The sequence below is a fragment of the Mustela erminea genome, chromosome 1, assembly GCF_009829155.1.
Source record: "Mustela erminea isolate mMusErm1 chromosome 1, mMusErm1.Pri, whole genome shotgun sequence".
Lineage (NCBI taxonomy): Eukaryota > Metazoa > Chordata > Mammalia > Carnivora > Mustelidae > Mustela > Mustela erminea.
In genome coordinates, this window is record NC_045614.1 from 128,695,272 (window position 1) to 128,712,865 (window position 17,594).

The following is a 17,594-nucleotide window of genomic DNA, read 5'->3' on the forward strand; positions in this document are numbered from 1 at the left end:
TGTATTTATTTTTACTTTTGTAACATGGCCACTAGAAAATTTGTAATTAACAATGAAATTTGTTGCTTGTGTTATATTTCTGTTGGACAGCCCTATTATATATACTGGGTGCGTTCTTTCATATAAAACTTTATCCATCGCCTTTCCTTTCCCAGTACATATCATGGTGCCTAAAACTTCAATTTTTATTTACTTACTGTGTTTATGTTCCTGTCAATAGCTAAAATAACTTATATTTCAGGTATTTTAATGTTTAAATCTAGAATAAATTTATAATCAAGTTTTATTGGATTAAAACTATAAATCAAGTTTGAGTTCTTTTTATGATAAAGATAGTTTGTTTATTTATTTATTTATTTATTTATTTATTTTTAAAAGATTTTATTTATTTATTTGACAGAGATCACAAGTAGGCAGAGAGGCAGGCAGAGAGAGAGGAGGAAGCAGGCTCCCTGTGAACAGAGGCCCAACGCGGGGCTTGATCCTAGGACCCTGGGATCATGACCTGAGCTGAAGGCAGAGGCTTTAACCCACTGAGCCACCCAGGCGCCCCACAAAGATAGTTTATTAATACCACTTTTAACTGCTAGCACTGGTAATGTCACTAGACATCTGTCTTACTTTACCATGAGAATTTACGTTATATATATTAGAGTTATTTTGGCGTGATTAATACTCTAAAATGCAGTTCCTGTGTATACATACATAGTAGCTTTATTAAAGTATGTTCTGACAAGTCATTGGGTTAATGAAGAGAATGAATGAAATAACACCTTCAGTTTTTTTTCTTTTTTCTTTGAGCTTCAGTGTGGCTCTGTAATGGCATATTTGGTTATTAGGGAAGCATGATGAAAACTATTTTATGTTAATTTGCTGAGTATTTTCTTTGTGGCCAGAGAAAGGAAGGCAGGCGACCTATTGCATAATACAGTATTGATATGGAAAAGTCAGTTTTTAGCTTTTTTGATAGCAAGAACAGAGAGATTTCTCCTGTGGATCTTCATAAGGAGGACTGTCTGAAGTAGTAGATGATATCCTCAATGTCATTTCTAAAAAGAGAGAAAATAATGAATTTCATTAACTTTTTTCTTATAAATATGCTTACATCTGATGTTTTAACAGTAAAGTACAATTTAAAAGCAAACAATATATTTAAAGTATGTGGCTGTGATAGATCCGATTTAACATATGGATAAATTTTATTACCCATGCATTGATTAATAATTGGGGAAAGTGGAAGTTATTTTGAGAGGAATACAAATTAGTTTTGCATTGATTTATTTTTATTATATTTAATTTGTTACATTTCAAATGGAATTAAAAGGGTATGCATTAAAAAGATGATTTTTGTGTTTCTAAAACTACCAGCTTATTTGCAAAAAGATTTTAAAAGCCTCACCAAAGGGCGCCTGGGTGGCTCACTTAAGCATCTGCCTTTAGCTTAGGTCATGATCTCAGCATCTTGGGATCAGGTCCGCATCAGGCTCGCTGCTCAGCAGGGGAGTCTGCTTCTCTTTCCTGTGCTTCTACCCCCCCCCCCAACCCCTGACCCACTCCGCCTTGTACTTTCTCTTTCTCTCAAAAGATAAATAAAATAAATGCCTCGCCCACCCATATATCCCTACTACTATTCCTAAAATATATGTCCATATTTCTAGTTCTTTGACCACAAGTGTCATTTATCAAGGTAATTTAATATTTATTTTTATTATCATGAGAAAAAGGATTAAAATTATTTTCCCCAAGATAAAATATTAATGAATATTATCTTTTAAGATATCTATTCACTTTCTTTTCCCATCTGGAAAGTTCTGATAGGTTGTGCTGTTGAGGATCACTGAATCATGAGCGTGGATGTTACTGCCACTGGGGGATAGTTTTCTCTCACAGTTGGATTCTTCATAAAAATTGGATCCCCACAGAATTCAAGGTTGTATTCTGGGAGAAAACCTGAAGGTATAGATAGTTAAAAGTCATCAATTTAAGCACAGATCTATCTATTTTGTTAGTCAGAGGAATTGGGTAAATTTAAAGCTTTTAAAATGAAAAGTTTAAGTAGCTTAATTAGGATTTCAGCCAGAAGATACTAAGACGGTTGTTCCCAGGCTAGGTGCTGAGGCACCCTGGGGCCCTCAGCAAACTCAGAAGAGTACCATGAGTTATTTTAAAACTTTAAAGGAGCACAACGATATTAAACATCTGACACTGTGAACTATGCTAGCTTGAGGTAGTTTGCAATTTCAGCATATTAGATTGGGCTACATTCCTTTCAGCGATGTCATATTTTTATGAAATCGGAATTTTGGCCATTGCTGTGATAAAAATTAAGTACCACAAGAAGATCTGTGGTTGGAAATGAGGCTGGCAGGATCCAGTCTAATACCAACATTTGAGAAATTGTGTAGGGCCCAACAGGTGAATGCATCTCATTAATAAGTAATCATGGTTATTTAAGAATGAAATAAAATGTTTTTCTTTTAATTTGTGTATTTTTTAAGGACAGTTGTTAGGACACAAGTACTTACTAAGTTATTTTAACCTGCCTACTTAATACATAGCCAGCCACTGTTTTCTTTGCATGAAAAACACTTGGGTGAGAGACCTCTGTGTAAGAGTTCTGTAATGCTCCAATTTTGGCAATTTGGGGCTCCACACCAACTTGGTGTTGAAAACTTTATCTCAGGCTTAGCATTTAATGATTTTAGCAGTTTATTATAACTTAATCAGAGAGATTATTTTTCTCCTGGCATATTTTGTAAGCACATGGAGGGTACTCCCCTACCTCATAAGATGATGCATTGTATAGCTAATTTAATGCTAGAGAAAGACAATAGACCACTTTATCAAATACTGGCTTATTTAAATATTGTATATAGTTTTGTGGCCAGTCACCAAATTAATAATGCTGATAACATCTTAACCCATATTTGTACAACTTTTCCTTTAAGGTAACTCTTGTTTTTAAAAAGTAGATTGTATCTTAAGTATATTCATGAAAGAGGAAATCAAAACAGGTTATAAAGGACATGGAATTCAGTAGGATACACTTTATTGTTATTAATCATCTATCAAAATGATTTCCTTGACTAGCATATGACAGCAGTTAAAATGATCCCAGGATTAAGATAAATGTGAATATTTTCTTCTCCCATTCCATTCCAAAACCTTTCAGTTTTTGATACCTCAACCCTAATAAGAAACAAGATGTTATAATGGAAAGAGCAATAGAAACAGAAGAAAACTGGATCTGCCATGATACCAGAATGGAATTGAAAAGACAGACGTTAAATGTGCTTGACACATATGGAAACAAATAGATTGCTGTCTGATTAGGATCATAAATTGTGTTTCTATTTGCTATTTAATATTGGGTAAAAAAGATAGGAAATCATCAGCATAATTAAAATTTTCAGGCATCCTAAAAGAAACAACGTTTTTTAAAATAATAAAATGGGACAGTATTACTGGGGAAAACCCAAATCTGAAAATTAAATTTGGTAAACTCAGAACTTTCTGTGTTCAGTCTTGAGATGGCTAGAAGATTTTAGTGCCCTAGTGAGTGTAAATAACATAAAACTAATGCAAACTCATCTGTGAAATAAGCTCAGGAGGTAGCAAAAAGATTAAATGATGTTCTGTAAATTATTCTTGCTATAAAAGGAGATATTCTTGCTACAGAAATACAATAGGAAATGAAAGTTGTTATGTGGGAAAGTGAAGGATGCTATAGCTTAAATCAAACCTGCAAAAGAAATCCTGTGTTTCTGTTTTCATTTTTGTTTTTCCTGACATTCTGTTCATTTAAGTGCAAAGAATCTGCAAAGTATTGGTAAGATGAGTTATTGCTTGATCCTCTAGTTGGAATGTTAGCTAATGAAAAAAAAGCTAAAAATCCTTAGTGTATTTAAACTACTGAACAGAGTAATTGATGGATTACCAAAATATGTATAATCTTTATTTCTATTTTTGTTACTAGTTTGATTGCAGGTGAGAGTAGAGGAGAAATAGGAAATGTTAAGTACTTTATGTTCAAATGGCAAATGGGACCATGGCTGTAATAAGAAGTCACCGATGTATAAGTTCTCGACAAAACATAAGTGAATGCCGTCACCGCACCTACTTTACCAAGATTTCTGCTGTCATAAGTTGATTAAGAAGTTCCCAGCAGATTCTAAACAATTACGTTTTGGCTTTTAAATGCTGATTGAACTTCTGTATTTTAAAACTAGCTTTCTCTTCTTTATAGGCTGAAAAAGAAAATCCAGGACTCACACAAGACATCATTATGAAAATTTTAGAGAAAAAAAGTGTAGAAGTTAACTTCACAGAGTCCCTTCTTCGAATGGCAGCTGATGATGTAGAAGGTAGCCAGAGTCTCCTGTAATTTTCTTAAAGTTGTTGAAAAGCACTTCCTCCAAGTATTTATTTGACAAATGGGTCTTCTGCCCTTCCCTTTCTCCTCCCCTTTCTTACTGTTACTGTTATTTTTGTGATGATAATGGAGGAAAGAGCTGTATAAGTTATTTTTGTTTTCAAGTGAGATTTCAAGAAGATATTAGTAGGTTGGGTTTTGATATCATGAGCTCATTACATATTCAATATAGAGGTTTTTATTAAACTCTTCCCTCTTGACAGATATCGTCATTATATTTGTTATGAATGTTACTACTTCAAGGTTTCCTTGTGAAATACAGCTTCAGAGGCCTGATAAATTTGATTTAGCCTATCTCTTGTTTATTTGTTTGTTTTAAGATTTCATGGAATTTCCATTTATTCCAAATTGGAAATGTTTAGTCTTTCATCTTCTGATACTTTTACTTGGGGAGAGCCATAATACTTTTTCTGAGCTAAGTTGAACTTTAATGAATTCTGCCTTACAGCCTTGTCTTTCCTTTCCTTTCCCTTTCTCTTCTCCCTCCACCTCCTTAACCAGCATTGGGAATTTGTGGACTTGAGTTTGGCAGGGAGTTGCATGATGGTTTTTATTATGTATCTATTTTATCAGAGTATATGATTGAACGACCAGAGCCAGAATTCCAGGACCTAAATGAAAAGGCACGAGCACTTAAACAGATTCTCAGTAAGATCCCAGATGAGATCAATGACAGAGTGAGGTTTCTGCAGACAATCAAGTAAGCAACTTTTGGCTTTTGTTCTTCTTTTCTTGAAAGTACTTCAAAGGAACTGCTCATGCTAGGTGTTTTATTTTGGTATGATATAATATTAAATTAATATATTAATTTGAAATCAGACTTGAAATTTTTAAGTGCTGCATGTTGATACTAACTCCTAAGCTGTGGTATTTGGCTTTAGAGTATGATAACATTTCTTAGAATGTTAATATAAAAACAGTGAATAAAATGTATAAAAATTGGAATATAGTTTGAACTAAAAAATAATGCAAAAAATTATAGTATTGGTAACATAACACCAGTATTGTTTTTGTTTCAGAAATGGCATAAGTCATTAGAATAAGTAGTGTATTCTTAGGCTTGAATAGCATTTTTAAATATTAGCCAAATTGTAAATCTCCAAATCCTAAACCTTTGAGATACAGGTTAAATAAGACTGAAAATACGCGTGGGGCTAGGAGGCTGACTGTTGAGGAGCCACAAGAAGGGTCGTCCTTAAGCGGTGGTTCTCAAATCAGGGGCAGTCTCCTCATGTTAAAGAGGGTGGGAGACTGAGGGGGAAAATCCATACATAATTTCTGGATGAGTAAAGAGTCTCAATTTTCTTCAGCCTCACTGGGTATAATACGAAATTGGGAATAATTGAGTGGCACTAGCAGTGCAACCTTTTTTGCACAAGTAGAAATTGAAAGATTTAGCACAGGTTTTGTTGTTTTTGAAAGAGGCTATATCATCATACTTCATATCTTCAAAGAATGGAAAGAAGTTCACTTATAGTAAATATTAACATCCATCTCCTAGAAACAGTATTTTTCGTAATTCACATTGCAAAAAGCTATTTTAGCTAGTATGGGCACCTGTTTTGAGTGGTATAGGGGGCAGACAGTCTCACTTTAGGAAAGTGTAGTTTGTGATGGGTATGCAACCCAGCTATTAAGGAGCGACCCTCCTCTTTTAGGTCTTCTGATTGAGAACCTGAAAGTACGAATAGTCAACTGTTTATGGATTTTTATTTTTAGTCTGATATAAAGTAAACATGTTTAGCTCATAAAAGGATAAATTGCCAGTTATCTGAAGCATAGTTGTTTAAACAACTTATTTTTAGAATTTTCAAATAATAAGATTTTGTTTTAATGATCATATATTTGTTTATGATCTCTTCTACATTTCTGTGAAGATCTGACATTTAAAAAATAATATTTCCAACAAATTTTGCCTCAGGTCAGTGAAGGAAAGGTTTATTGAATCAATGCCATCTTAATAGCAGTCACTTATTAGAATTACTTTCTCATTGCTTTTTTAAACATTTTGCATATATAATGTATTATATAATGCTGCTATAACTGGTGAAGAAATTAAGTAACTTTTCCAAGGTCACAGAGCTGATAAGTTGGTAGATCTGGGTTCAAACGCAGGCAGACTCACTCCGTGGTCTTCTCTGCTGCTTCCCACTCTGAGATGAGTAATGCTGTTCTGACTTAGCGATTAAAGAACGTTTCAGCTATCTGGAAGACGTGTGATAAAGGATATCTTAATACAGAATGCCAGTAGATAAGAGAGAGAAGAGTGCTATGGTTGAAGCTAGGCTATATATGGTAGGCCCAAAGCCCTCATCCTGCTCCTTTAACCATCTTACCCCTCTGGGGGTGTCCTTAAGGCATCTCTGTTAAACCCATTGTAGCTTTAGAGAGATACATTTGAAAAACACTGTATAAACAGCCACATTTTAATCATAAGGAAGTTGAGGTCAGGAGGCCAAGAGTCTTGTCCATAGTCATTGACAGAGGCCGAATTAGGGGCTTGTCTCTCATTTATGGGGCAGTAGTAATATTTCAGTTCTGTTTTCTGGAGTGCACTCTGCACAACTGAGTTGAGAGTATTGGCAGTTAAAATTTATTTCTTAATCATTTTAGGAGGTATAATTGGCCCTGGAAAGTTTGTTCATAATATATATTTATGAGACCATGTGTAAATTAACATAGATAGATAAGGTATAATTATTTGTATCACTGATAGATACTGATACATTTTGCTACATCTTGTCCCCATGGTTAATTATTTAACAAATTAGTAGATAAAATTGCACCAAAATAAAAAATGACTTATCCTTCAGGGACAATGTACTGTGTAGTTACTGTTTTTTTTTTAATATTTTACTTTTTCGGGGTGCTTGTGTGGCTCAGTGGGGTTAAAGCCTCTGCTTTCTGCTCAGGTCATGATCCCAGGGTCCTGGGATCAAGCCCTGCATTGGGCTCTCTGCTCAGCAGGGAGCCTGTCTCCCCCTCTCTCTGACTGCCTCTCTGCCTACTTGTGATCTCTGTCCAAAAAAAAAAACCTTAAAATATTTTACTTTTTCATACATAAGGTAGTTATCTTCTTCATTTATTTTATAGCAGTATTTTTCATGAAACATGTATCAAATACTTATTATCCCAAGTACTATATGTGATTTCATAGATTATATTAAGGAGAAAAAAGAGTCCTGTCAGCTAACAAATGTCTAGGTATTTTTGTGTATGTTAGCAGACCTAGGTTTAAATTTCCATTCCCACATTTAGCTGTGTGACCTTGGATAAGTTGCTTAGCTTCTGTTACTCTAGTTTCTGCTTATGAAGATGAAAGTAACAGTTTTAAGAACTGAGAGAAAGGACATACATAAATTTAATTTATAGGGTTTTTTAGGTCTTACACATTCTAATGGATGACGAGTAGAGACTTGTGAATTAATATACCAGAAAGCCATGCATTTATCACTGTTTACAATATGTATTTGCATATTCATGCTCTAAAATTCACCAGAGTTTGGTTTTCCTGATGGCCTTCAGAGAAGCTTTTCTAGAGATGTCCAGTCTAGACCTAACTAAACACACAGCATAGGACTTTTCTTCCTTTAGAATGTTCATATAAATACATGTTATATAAATTTGGGTTACATGATTAGAAAGTCTACTATTGCAATTTTTTGATAAAATGTATGTTTACATTTTCTCTGATGCCTGTCATCTTCTCTTTTGAATGTATGTTTCCCCAAAGTTGCATCATAAAAGTTGGAAATTGCTAAAATTTGGTCCTGCTATACCCCTACTCTCTGTCCCTTGTCACAGAATCACTTAACTCCAGACTGTTTATAATTACACTGTAGTTATTTTACCTTAAGATTTTCTCTAATTCTTGATCTGTTTAATTGTATGCAGTATTTTTTAGAGCTGATTATTTTCTCTTATAGGAAACACACCCTTAGTTACTAATACAATTTAGCTTCCCTGCTACAGACCCTAGCACCTTAAATGAAAATACTGTTCTGTGTACATATAAATGATGTAGTATTTGATATAAATTGCCATAGATTGTTTTTAGAGAAGGCCAGGCCTTGGGATAAATAGCCTGGGTCATTCTGTAGAGTTCTTTGTAAAGCTCTATGGCCAGTAATAGATCAAACCTTAGTTCTAGGCTCTAGGATCCCAAAAACAGGTTTCCAAATTTGGTTCATCAGCAAAATCACCTGGGGGCTTATTTTTTAAGTTGTTTTTTTTTTTTTTTTTTTTAAGGTACAGACAAATTCCCAGTTCTCATAGTAAGTCTGGGATACCATTTAGAAAACCCTTGCTTTTTTTTTTTTCTTTTTCTTCCTTTACAGTTGAGTGAGAATTCATACTCTTTTGACCTATGGATTCTAGCCATTATTGTATATGGATACATGTTCATCTATTAGCCCTGAAGCATATTTTTATAATCCTTTTTTAAAGCAAAATAGTATTCTACAAAGTAGTTGTGTATAAACACCTCACTGATCACTGTAGTTTGCTCCATTATATTCTGCTTTAAATGGGTTCATTTTGGATTTGAAGAACCTTCCAAATACTTAATTGTTGAAATTGTTATTTTTCTCATGACATGGTCTTATGACATCATTTTATTAAGCAATGGTGAATTTACGCAAATCATAGCAATACAGGAGCCAACTTACTTGAAACCATAAATGAAAGGAACGATTATGTAAGTTAAAACAGCTATTCCTAAACTAGAGACAAAAAGAGAAAAAAAAATGAGTGGACAAATACCACTTCTATGTAATATTCATTGTCTTATTTAAATCTTTTAATGTTCAACCTGATATCAGTGTTTGACATATAGGAGGTAATAAGTAATTATTTATTAAAATATTTAATACATGTGATTACTATTTCAGAGTAGGCTAAAAATTTCTTAATACCCAAATCCTGTATACTTGTAATTCATAGACATCCCACATGCATATTTACTAGAAATATACTATGAAACGCACACATATACACACAGAAATCTGGATACAGAGCTTTTCAGTTTTTTCTTTAGTAAAGCTGAAATGTTTCAGGTATGAAATAACTGAAATCTGACCTTTGTGATTAAAAAGTACTGAAAGATGATGTTTGGGATGGTCTAGTTTTATGTCTTAATAATTCATATCTTCACTCTTGAATTGCATTTGCACAGCAGAAGTTTGACCAGTAAAAATTGCTGTGCAGTTAGAAGATGAAAATTGAAAAGAGCATAGATAAAAAGACAAGAGGAGTTTAGGGGGAAAAAAATGGGTAGGGAGAACAGTCAACTCATGAGAATTACTGGTTTCTTCTCTTTATCTGCTTAAAAGGGGAGGAAGGTTTTGATATATATGTAGTCCAAGGATGATTGCTGAAAAGGTTAAGGTAGAAAAATATTCTGATATTTCCTCTCTCAGGAATTTAAATATATTTTCCAAAGGAAATAACAGCAGAGTTTTTGGAAGAGAGTTATAAGCAGTTGTTAGAAGGTGGATGTGTCTTGGAAGAGCTATGTCTGAAAAGGAAATACTTCTTTTTAAACATCAAAACTATGTAACTGGAAGTGGTGATAAATACAGAAGTGAGTTACATGTAATACTAAAATTTTATATAATTGTTAATGAGATAGCAAATATAGAGAATATAGTAGCTTGAAGTCAGCTACATCAGAGAAAGGAAAAATATCTGAAAAGGTGAGAAGCAGAGGTAATTCTTATAAATTTGAGTAAGTAATGCTGAATGAAATGTTACTGGTTTGGGAAGGTTGAAATTAGTTGCAGAACTTTTGGTTAGCAGTGCAAGAGAAGTCAGGATCACAAAAGGGTACAGGATAAAACTCCATCCAACCAACTAGTCAGATGTTTGGGCTTGATGCTGTGTTAGTTTGGTAATTAACAGTGTGATTAGTAATCCTGGGGGCGGGGAATATATATATAAAATACATACCCCTCTTCCGAATACAACTGATTTTAAGAAGATTCTTTTTTCCTTATCCAACAGGGATATAGCTAGTGCAATAAAAGAACTTCTTGACACGGTGAATAATGTCTTCAAGAAGTATCAATACCAGAACCGCAGGGTAAGTTTTGTAGAAGCCTTGTATAAGCTGCCAGCTAGATGTTGTTGATTTACACTTAGTAGTTGTATTGAATCAATACTAAGATGGTTTGATTACTGAAAATAGTTTCGTATCATTAACCACTGCTTTTGTCTTTGAATTAAAATATGTTTAAGTAAATACTTCTAAAAATTCTAATTTGTAATATAAAGCGCATCCTATATTCTGTGTAACCTCTTCTTTGATTTTGGCTTTTATTATTTTCTTATTTAGTATTTTTTTTCTTACTCTGTTGTTTGTAGGCACTTGAACACCAAAAGAAAGAATTTGTAAAGTACTCCAAAAGTTTCAGTGATACTCTGAAAACCTATTTTAAAGATGGCAAGTAAGTAGTGTCATTTATCATCCTTTTTTATTTTAAATTAAATTATGTGGTTTTATGTATAAAACCATATAAATTAAGCCCTATATTGTTCATACGCAAGTTAACTAATAACTAAGACTGTTGGTTGATAATCTAGCCATAACTTACCTAGAGCAGAAGTTGGCAGACTTGTTCTGAAATAGACCTCATGGCAAGTGTTTTGACTTGGTGGGCTTGTAAGAACTTCCCCTCTGCTCTTGTGGTGTAGAAGCAGTCATAGTTTGGAAACAAGTGACATTATGGCTGTGTTCTAATAAAATTTTATTTATAGACACTGAAATTTGAATTTTGTTTGATTTTCACCTGTTACAAAATACTTTTTTTTTTTGGTCATTTAAAAATGTAAAGGTATTCTTATCTGTAGGCTGTACAGAAACATGGGAAGTGAGATTTGGCTTACTGGCCTACAGACCTGAAACTGTGGTTCTCAAACTTTAGACGCATCAGAATTACCTGGAGGGCTTATTACAGAAAAAAATACACATTTTACACATGTACATATAATTGCTTTTGGAGCCCCTCTTTCCTTCTCAAATCTAGGGTGGACCCAAGAATTTGCATTTCTTTCTCTTTTTTTTTTTCCTTCAGTTTAAAAGAGAGGGAGGGAGAGCACATAAGCTGGGGGAGGGGCAGAGGGAAAGAATCTCATGCAGACTGCCTGTGGAGCCAGACTTGGGGCTAGATCTCATGACCCTAAGATCATGACCTGAGCCAAAATCAGGAGTCCAGTACACAACTGACTAAACCACCCAGGTGCCCAAAGAATTTGCATTTCTAAGAAGTTTCCAGATAGTACTAATACTGCCAGGTGTGTTGAGAACTAAAGTTAATGAAAGCAATGGTTGTCAGTCCCATTTGCACATTAGAATCACTTTGATTTAGTTTTTTAAAATTCCAGTGCCTTGGTCCCAACTTCAGAGGTCTGATTTAGGTAGTTTGGAGTGGGATCAGGGTTTAAGTCTTTAATAGAAAGTGTTCAGGTGATTTAAAAGTACTACAAAGGTTGTGACCTGTTTTTCAGAAGGAGGGAGACTTTCACTGTTGTTCTATAAGATAAGTAATATATATAAAAGTAAATTGGATGTTTTTAGGTTTACATAGAGTTATCTATACAACACCCCAGAAAACCAAAAGACATTTTGTGTTTTTACATATACATTTTACACATGTACATATAACATATAAGCTGGTAGAGAGGCCATGTCTTCTATAGCATTTTGCCTTATCGAGAGTTTTTCATAAGGTAGAATACTAGAAATCTGTGGACAAGACCATTTTCTGACAGTTCTTAAAGTCATAAAAACAGCCTAAATAATGATTATTTCATGTATCATTGGCAGGGACATCTAACTTTTTATTCTACCATTGAAGTTTAAGGATTCTTACATCCATGTCAAACATTACAATATTGTGATAATAATATTTAAAAATACATTAGAAGAGTCTGTTAATTTTCATTTATTTTTAACAGTTCAAATAGGCTGAAATCTTTAAATTTTTATTATGAATTAAAGGCATTGAACTACATTTTATTGGTGGTTTTGTTACTCTTCTGATATCTAGGGGAAATGCTCCTTGATGGCTTAGTTTAATAAGCTTGCAGGTGTGTTCTGAAAATAAACTTGCATCTGTTTTTTTCTTGGTCTCCACTGCTAAACCAGAATAACCAAAACACATCAAAAGAATAATTTACATGATGGCATCCTTATTTCTGATTCTAACTAAGAATTATCGTGAAATAAGCACATCGAAAGGTAGAAATTCCTTTAGAGCCTAATTTTCATTAATCTGAAGTTATGTACTCTACATATGGATTATTCCAGCTCCCGGTTACTACTTTTTCTCCATTCACTAGCTTCTTGATAATTATTTGTATATGAATAATGTGCCATTATTTTGGATTTAGTTTTGTACCTATTTTCTTGAAACTGATAATTGTTAATAGAGCCTATTCTTTGAGCCCTCTTCCAATTAGGGGATGAATTTGCATAGGTACAGCTAATTCTCTCTGGTCCCTCTTTTCTGAGAAGTGTCTAGGATGAATAAAGAAGTTTTAGCTATGATACTGAGAAACTGATTAGACCACACAGTGTGACTAGGGCATCAGTTCTTTATTCCAGTCACATGAAGATGGGCTGATAGGAAAAATGTGTGTAGCACAAAGTAATTTTTAAGAACATATTTTTATATATTGTTAGCTCTTAAATATTGAAATTACATGATTTTTTTGTTTTAAAAGTAGATTTATTCTGAAAGTAGTTTAGAATTCTAGTTTTTTGTTTTTGAAAGAAGTTGAGAGATGGTGTAAATCAAATGTAAAGTAACTTTTACAAAAAAGTAGTTAAGTTTTTTGAATTTAAGTTTTTCGAATTTGTTGTCTGCTGATGTAGAGATTTTGAGGCTGAGTATAATACTGGAGCAGATACTATTTTGGTAACTTACCTTGAAGTCAGCTAGAGACTACACTTAAATCCTCTCTTTGGCCCGTTACTTGTTCAACCTCCTGATATCTGGTTGTTGAGGCGCCGCCACCTATCATTAGCAGCCCATCAACACCTTATTGCCAGCCAGAACCACTAGGGGGCAGTAATTCCTAGATAGTTTGAAATGATGCAGGATCATTCAATTCCAAGCTGGTATAAAACATGATCCTCAGTACTAACTTGCCTTTTCCCCTCCCTCTAAATTGATTTCCTTGTTACTGTTAGTGGATGGCATCAAGTATAAATGTTTTTAAAGGATGAATTTTTTGGATAAAATTAATGCCTTTTTTTTTTTTTTAAACAGGGCAATAAATGTGTTCATAAGTGCCAACCGACTAATTCATCAAACCAACTTGATACTTCAGACCTTCAAAACTGTGGCCTGAAAGTTGTATATGTTAAGAGATGTACTTCTCAGTGGCAGTATTGGACTGCCTTTATCTGTAAATTTTAAAGTTTGACTGTATAAATTATCAGTCCCTCCTGAAGGGATCTAATCCAGGATGTTGAATGGGATTATTGCCATCTTACACCATATTTTTGTAAAATGTAGCTTAATCATAATCTCACACTGAAGATTTTGCATCACTTTTGCTATTATCATTCTTTTAAGAATTATAAGCCAAAAGAATTTACGCCTTAATGTGTCATTATATAACATTCCTTAAAAGAATTGTAAATATTGGTGTTTGTTTGACATTTTAACTTGAAAGCGATATGCTGCAAGATAATGTATTTAACAATATTTGGTGGCAAATATTCAATAAATAGTTTACATCTGTTAAACATTTCTTTACTTGAAAAAATACATATATATATATATGAATATATATATATGAATATATATATATGATCAGAAGACCAAGATGACTTGGTGTAATGTCTAAAGAACTTCTAACGGGAGCTTACTAGCAGTTTATCAGATAATAAAGCAACAAGAATTCTATTTTTTGGTCCTTAATCACTCTGGGCAAAGGTAATGAATGGAAATATTTTTGTTAGTTAATATATATGAGGTACTGAATATTTTTGCAGCCTGTTTTAAGAGACTTCTGAGAAAGAAATGGCAGTTTATAGTGTCTTCACACTATAATGTCAGTTCTTGAACTCTATGACAGTATAAAATTAAGTTTTTCTGGTATGCTGGACCCCAATAAGCTTTGTACCCTTTTTCCAACAGTAGCCACAACTAATAGTAATTTGAAGCTATACCAATGCTAGTTGGTTTGAAATTGTCATGGGTGTTATAAATGTTATACACACTCTTTAAGTATATAGAGCTTTGTTTCACCAGAGAGAAGTTTTAAGGAAATTATGTGTCAAGTGATCATGTTAAGTGATTTCATTTTTCAATTATGATAAAATAAAGGGAAAATCAGGATTTGTTTATCTTCTATAAAGATTTTAAGTATTAAAACTAAATTTCTGTTTGGCAATATAAATTTCTTTCCTATAATGCAATTTAGTTTTTTTTTTTAATTTTTTTCTTTATTTTTAAAAATAGATTTTTAAAGAATTACTATCATTGGCAGTATAAAAGGAAATCATCCTATTAGATATGAACAGAAAATATATGAAAGGAAGCAAAAAAAACCCCAATAGACAATAGGATGAAATCTCATCCAGTCTCATTTATGGACATTTTATTGAATTGATTTTTTTTCCCAAAAATACATAGCTGGTAAAACAAATGGAATTGGTGACTTTAATACAATTTACTTTTATATAAATTATTCATTCTTGGTATTAGATGGTTGTTTGCAAAATAGACTTGTGACTATATGAAGAAAAAGTACTGTTTTATCTTTTTTGAGTAGCAAACTTTTCTAATACAGACTAACACTATCTTCCCTCCAATTGTCTTGACCTCTTTAACAGAACTCATCAGTTAACCAGCCATTCCCCAAGTCATCTGTTTTTATAAGTCATCTATCTTTCCATTTCACTGTCCAATATCTCTGGCTTCCATTTTCATGAAGTTGACCAGCAAGTTTACTCAGAAGGGAGGTCCTCAGGAAAATGCTGTTTCTTAACATAAGCCTAATGGGGCCACGTTTGGATCAATGAGGAAAAGATGAATATGGCCCCAGTCATCTCCAGAGAACAGAAAGAAAAGGAAGAGGAGGAGACATTTTTTGAGCACCCTTCTCTGTGTCAAGTGCTATTCTAGATACATTTATTCAATTTAATTCTCTTAAGAGTCCCATGATTAAACTATCTGCCTTGAAGTGAGGAAACTGGCTAAGGGAACTTAGGTTACAAAGCTGGTAACTTCCCGTACCAGGATTTGAATTACATGCTTGCCTTCATGCTCTTTCCATTGATCTGTACTTCATCCATTGCTAAAAACATATGTTGTTTAGAATTCTAATTCCTTAACACCACACTGACAAAGCTCCCCTTGTCCACAGGGAAATGAGAAAAATATGACAGTGTGATGTTTTTTTCTTAAATACAAATTTATGCATTTTAAAGGACCATTCTTTTTTTGGGTATGACTACTATGTTTTGGATATTTAAAATGCCCCTCTTCACACTTTTTAAAACCAAATGATATAATAGTCAATGGTAGTTTTTTTTTTTTTTAATGATTGTAGTTTAATAACCTTGTTAGCAAAACATGAGGTTCACAATCTAGTATCAGTTCCCAATTGTTTTTTTTTTTAACTTTCTATATGGAAATGATTTAAAATTTACTGAAAATTGGCAAGAATAATACAAAGAACATCAATATATCTTTTACCCAGATTCCCCTATTGCTTAAACCTTACCATTTTTGTTTTTATCTTTTGATTGTTCATTTGCCCTTAAGTCCCCTCCACTGGGGATCATTTCCATGTCCCCTTTGTTTTTTATGGCATTGATACAACATGTTTTTGGAGAATGTAGTCTTTTGCTCCCCCTTCCCCCCGCCAGTAGAATTTGGCGGTTTCTGCATTAGATTCAGGTTATTCATTCTCAGAATACTCCCAACAATGTCATCAGAGCATCACATCTGGAGGCACAGGAGTGTCTGTCTGCTCCTCATTGGTGATAGAAATTTTGGTCACCTGGTCAAGGTGTTTCTCAGTTTCTCTAATATATAGTTACTGTTTTTTTACCTTGTGTTTAATAAACAATCTGAAGAAGACTCTTTAGCCCATGCTATAACGTCAAAATTTTCCACCAGGATTTAGCAGCCTTTGGTGATTTTTGCTTATCATTCTTCGCTAATTGGGAAAATACTGATTTTTCTGAGTCCAGTGTTCTGTCCTCATCTACCATTTGGCACTCAGCATTCTGCTGTCAGCGGGAACCCTTTCTGCCCCAGCTATCCATTCATTCATCTATACAGGTGTGCGTACAGTTTTATATTTACTATTGTTTTGGACTCTTGGTTGTTTTTTCAGTGGCTTGTAATTCATTACTTTGGCGCTTACATGGTCTTAAATTTGCTCAGTAGGAGCTCCTTCAGTCTGGCTCCTGTGTCCTTGTGGCATCCATTTTAGTTTTATCTATTTATTTATTTATTTAGCACATTCTCTTAAATAAAAGATGTTCTAGGATCAGGAATCGGCGATTTCTCTAAGAAACCCTGGGGAATATTATTAGACGCATAGATCTGGTTGCTGGGTATCATCTGCTTCTGGGCCTATTCAGACAGAATTAGGAAATGCATATATATCCATAAACATAAGTATGCACATGCCGTGTACAGTTTACACGTGCTTATATACACACTGTGTTTGATTTCAGAAATCATGAGTTCACACTAATACCTCCAATTTCAGTCCATCCTTAGGGGTCTTTTCTTGACTTCCCCGTTCCATATTTCTATGTTTCTGCTTTTTCAGAATTCTGGCACAAGTGAATTTATTCACTTGGTCAGTCCCATAGTACATCTAAAACAGTTCTTAGAATTGCTTTTGCCCATGTCACTGAACACTTAAAAGCTTCTTTGCAGTTCTCTCCCTACCTTTACTCTGCCAAATAAGAATATATAATTACATGCTGTGTTCATAAATTACTTGGGTTAACTCTTTTTTCTCTCACTGTGATTATGTTATTTATTTGAAATAAATTGGATTCATTGGTTTTAGTTTTTTTCCAAGTTTAAGGTCCCTCCTACATACACACTTTGCATCCTTGTTGATTACATTTTTAAAATACATGGAATACTAACATATTTCAAAAAGTCGTAACTATACCAAAGTTTTA

At 33.6% G+C, this 17,594-nt stretch overlaps 1 protein-coding gene across 7 annotated transcripts in view; it reads left to right on the forward strand.

Moving 5' to 3' along the window:
* The window catches only part of PDCD10 (programmed cell death 10), a 42,374-nt gene extending 27,583 nt beyond the window's left edge, over positions 1 to 14,791 (forward strand). For 6 of the 7 annotated variants that reach the window (XM_032341820.1, XM_032341815.1, XM_032341818.1 and 3 more), the window contains 5 exons: positions 4,247 to 4,364; positions 5,006 to 5,132; positions 10,433 to 10,511; positions 10,793 to 10,875; positions 13,702 to 14,791. In XM_032341820.1, the coding sequence (XP_032197711.1) occupies positions 4,247 to 4,364; positions 5,006 to 5,132; positions 10,433 to 10,511; positions 10,793 to 10,875; positions 13,702 to 13,783 (489 nt within the window). In that variant the 3' untranslated portion in view covers positions 13,784 to 14,791. Of the gene's footprint in view, positions 1 to 4,246; positions 4,365 to 5,005; positions 5,133 to 10,432; positions 10,512 to 10,792; positions 10,880 to 13,701 lie in introns of those variants that run through there. The other variant, XM_032341821.1, reaches the window with a different exon arrangement.
* Positions 14,792 to 17,594: the final 2,803 nt, after the last annotated feature.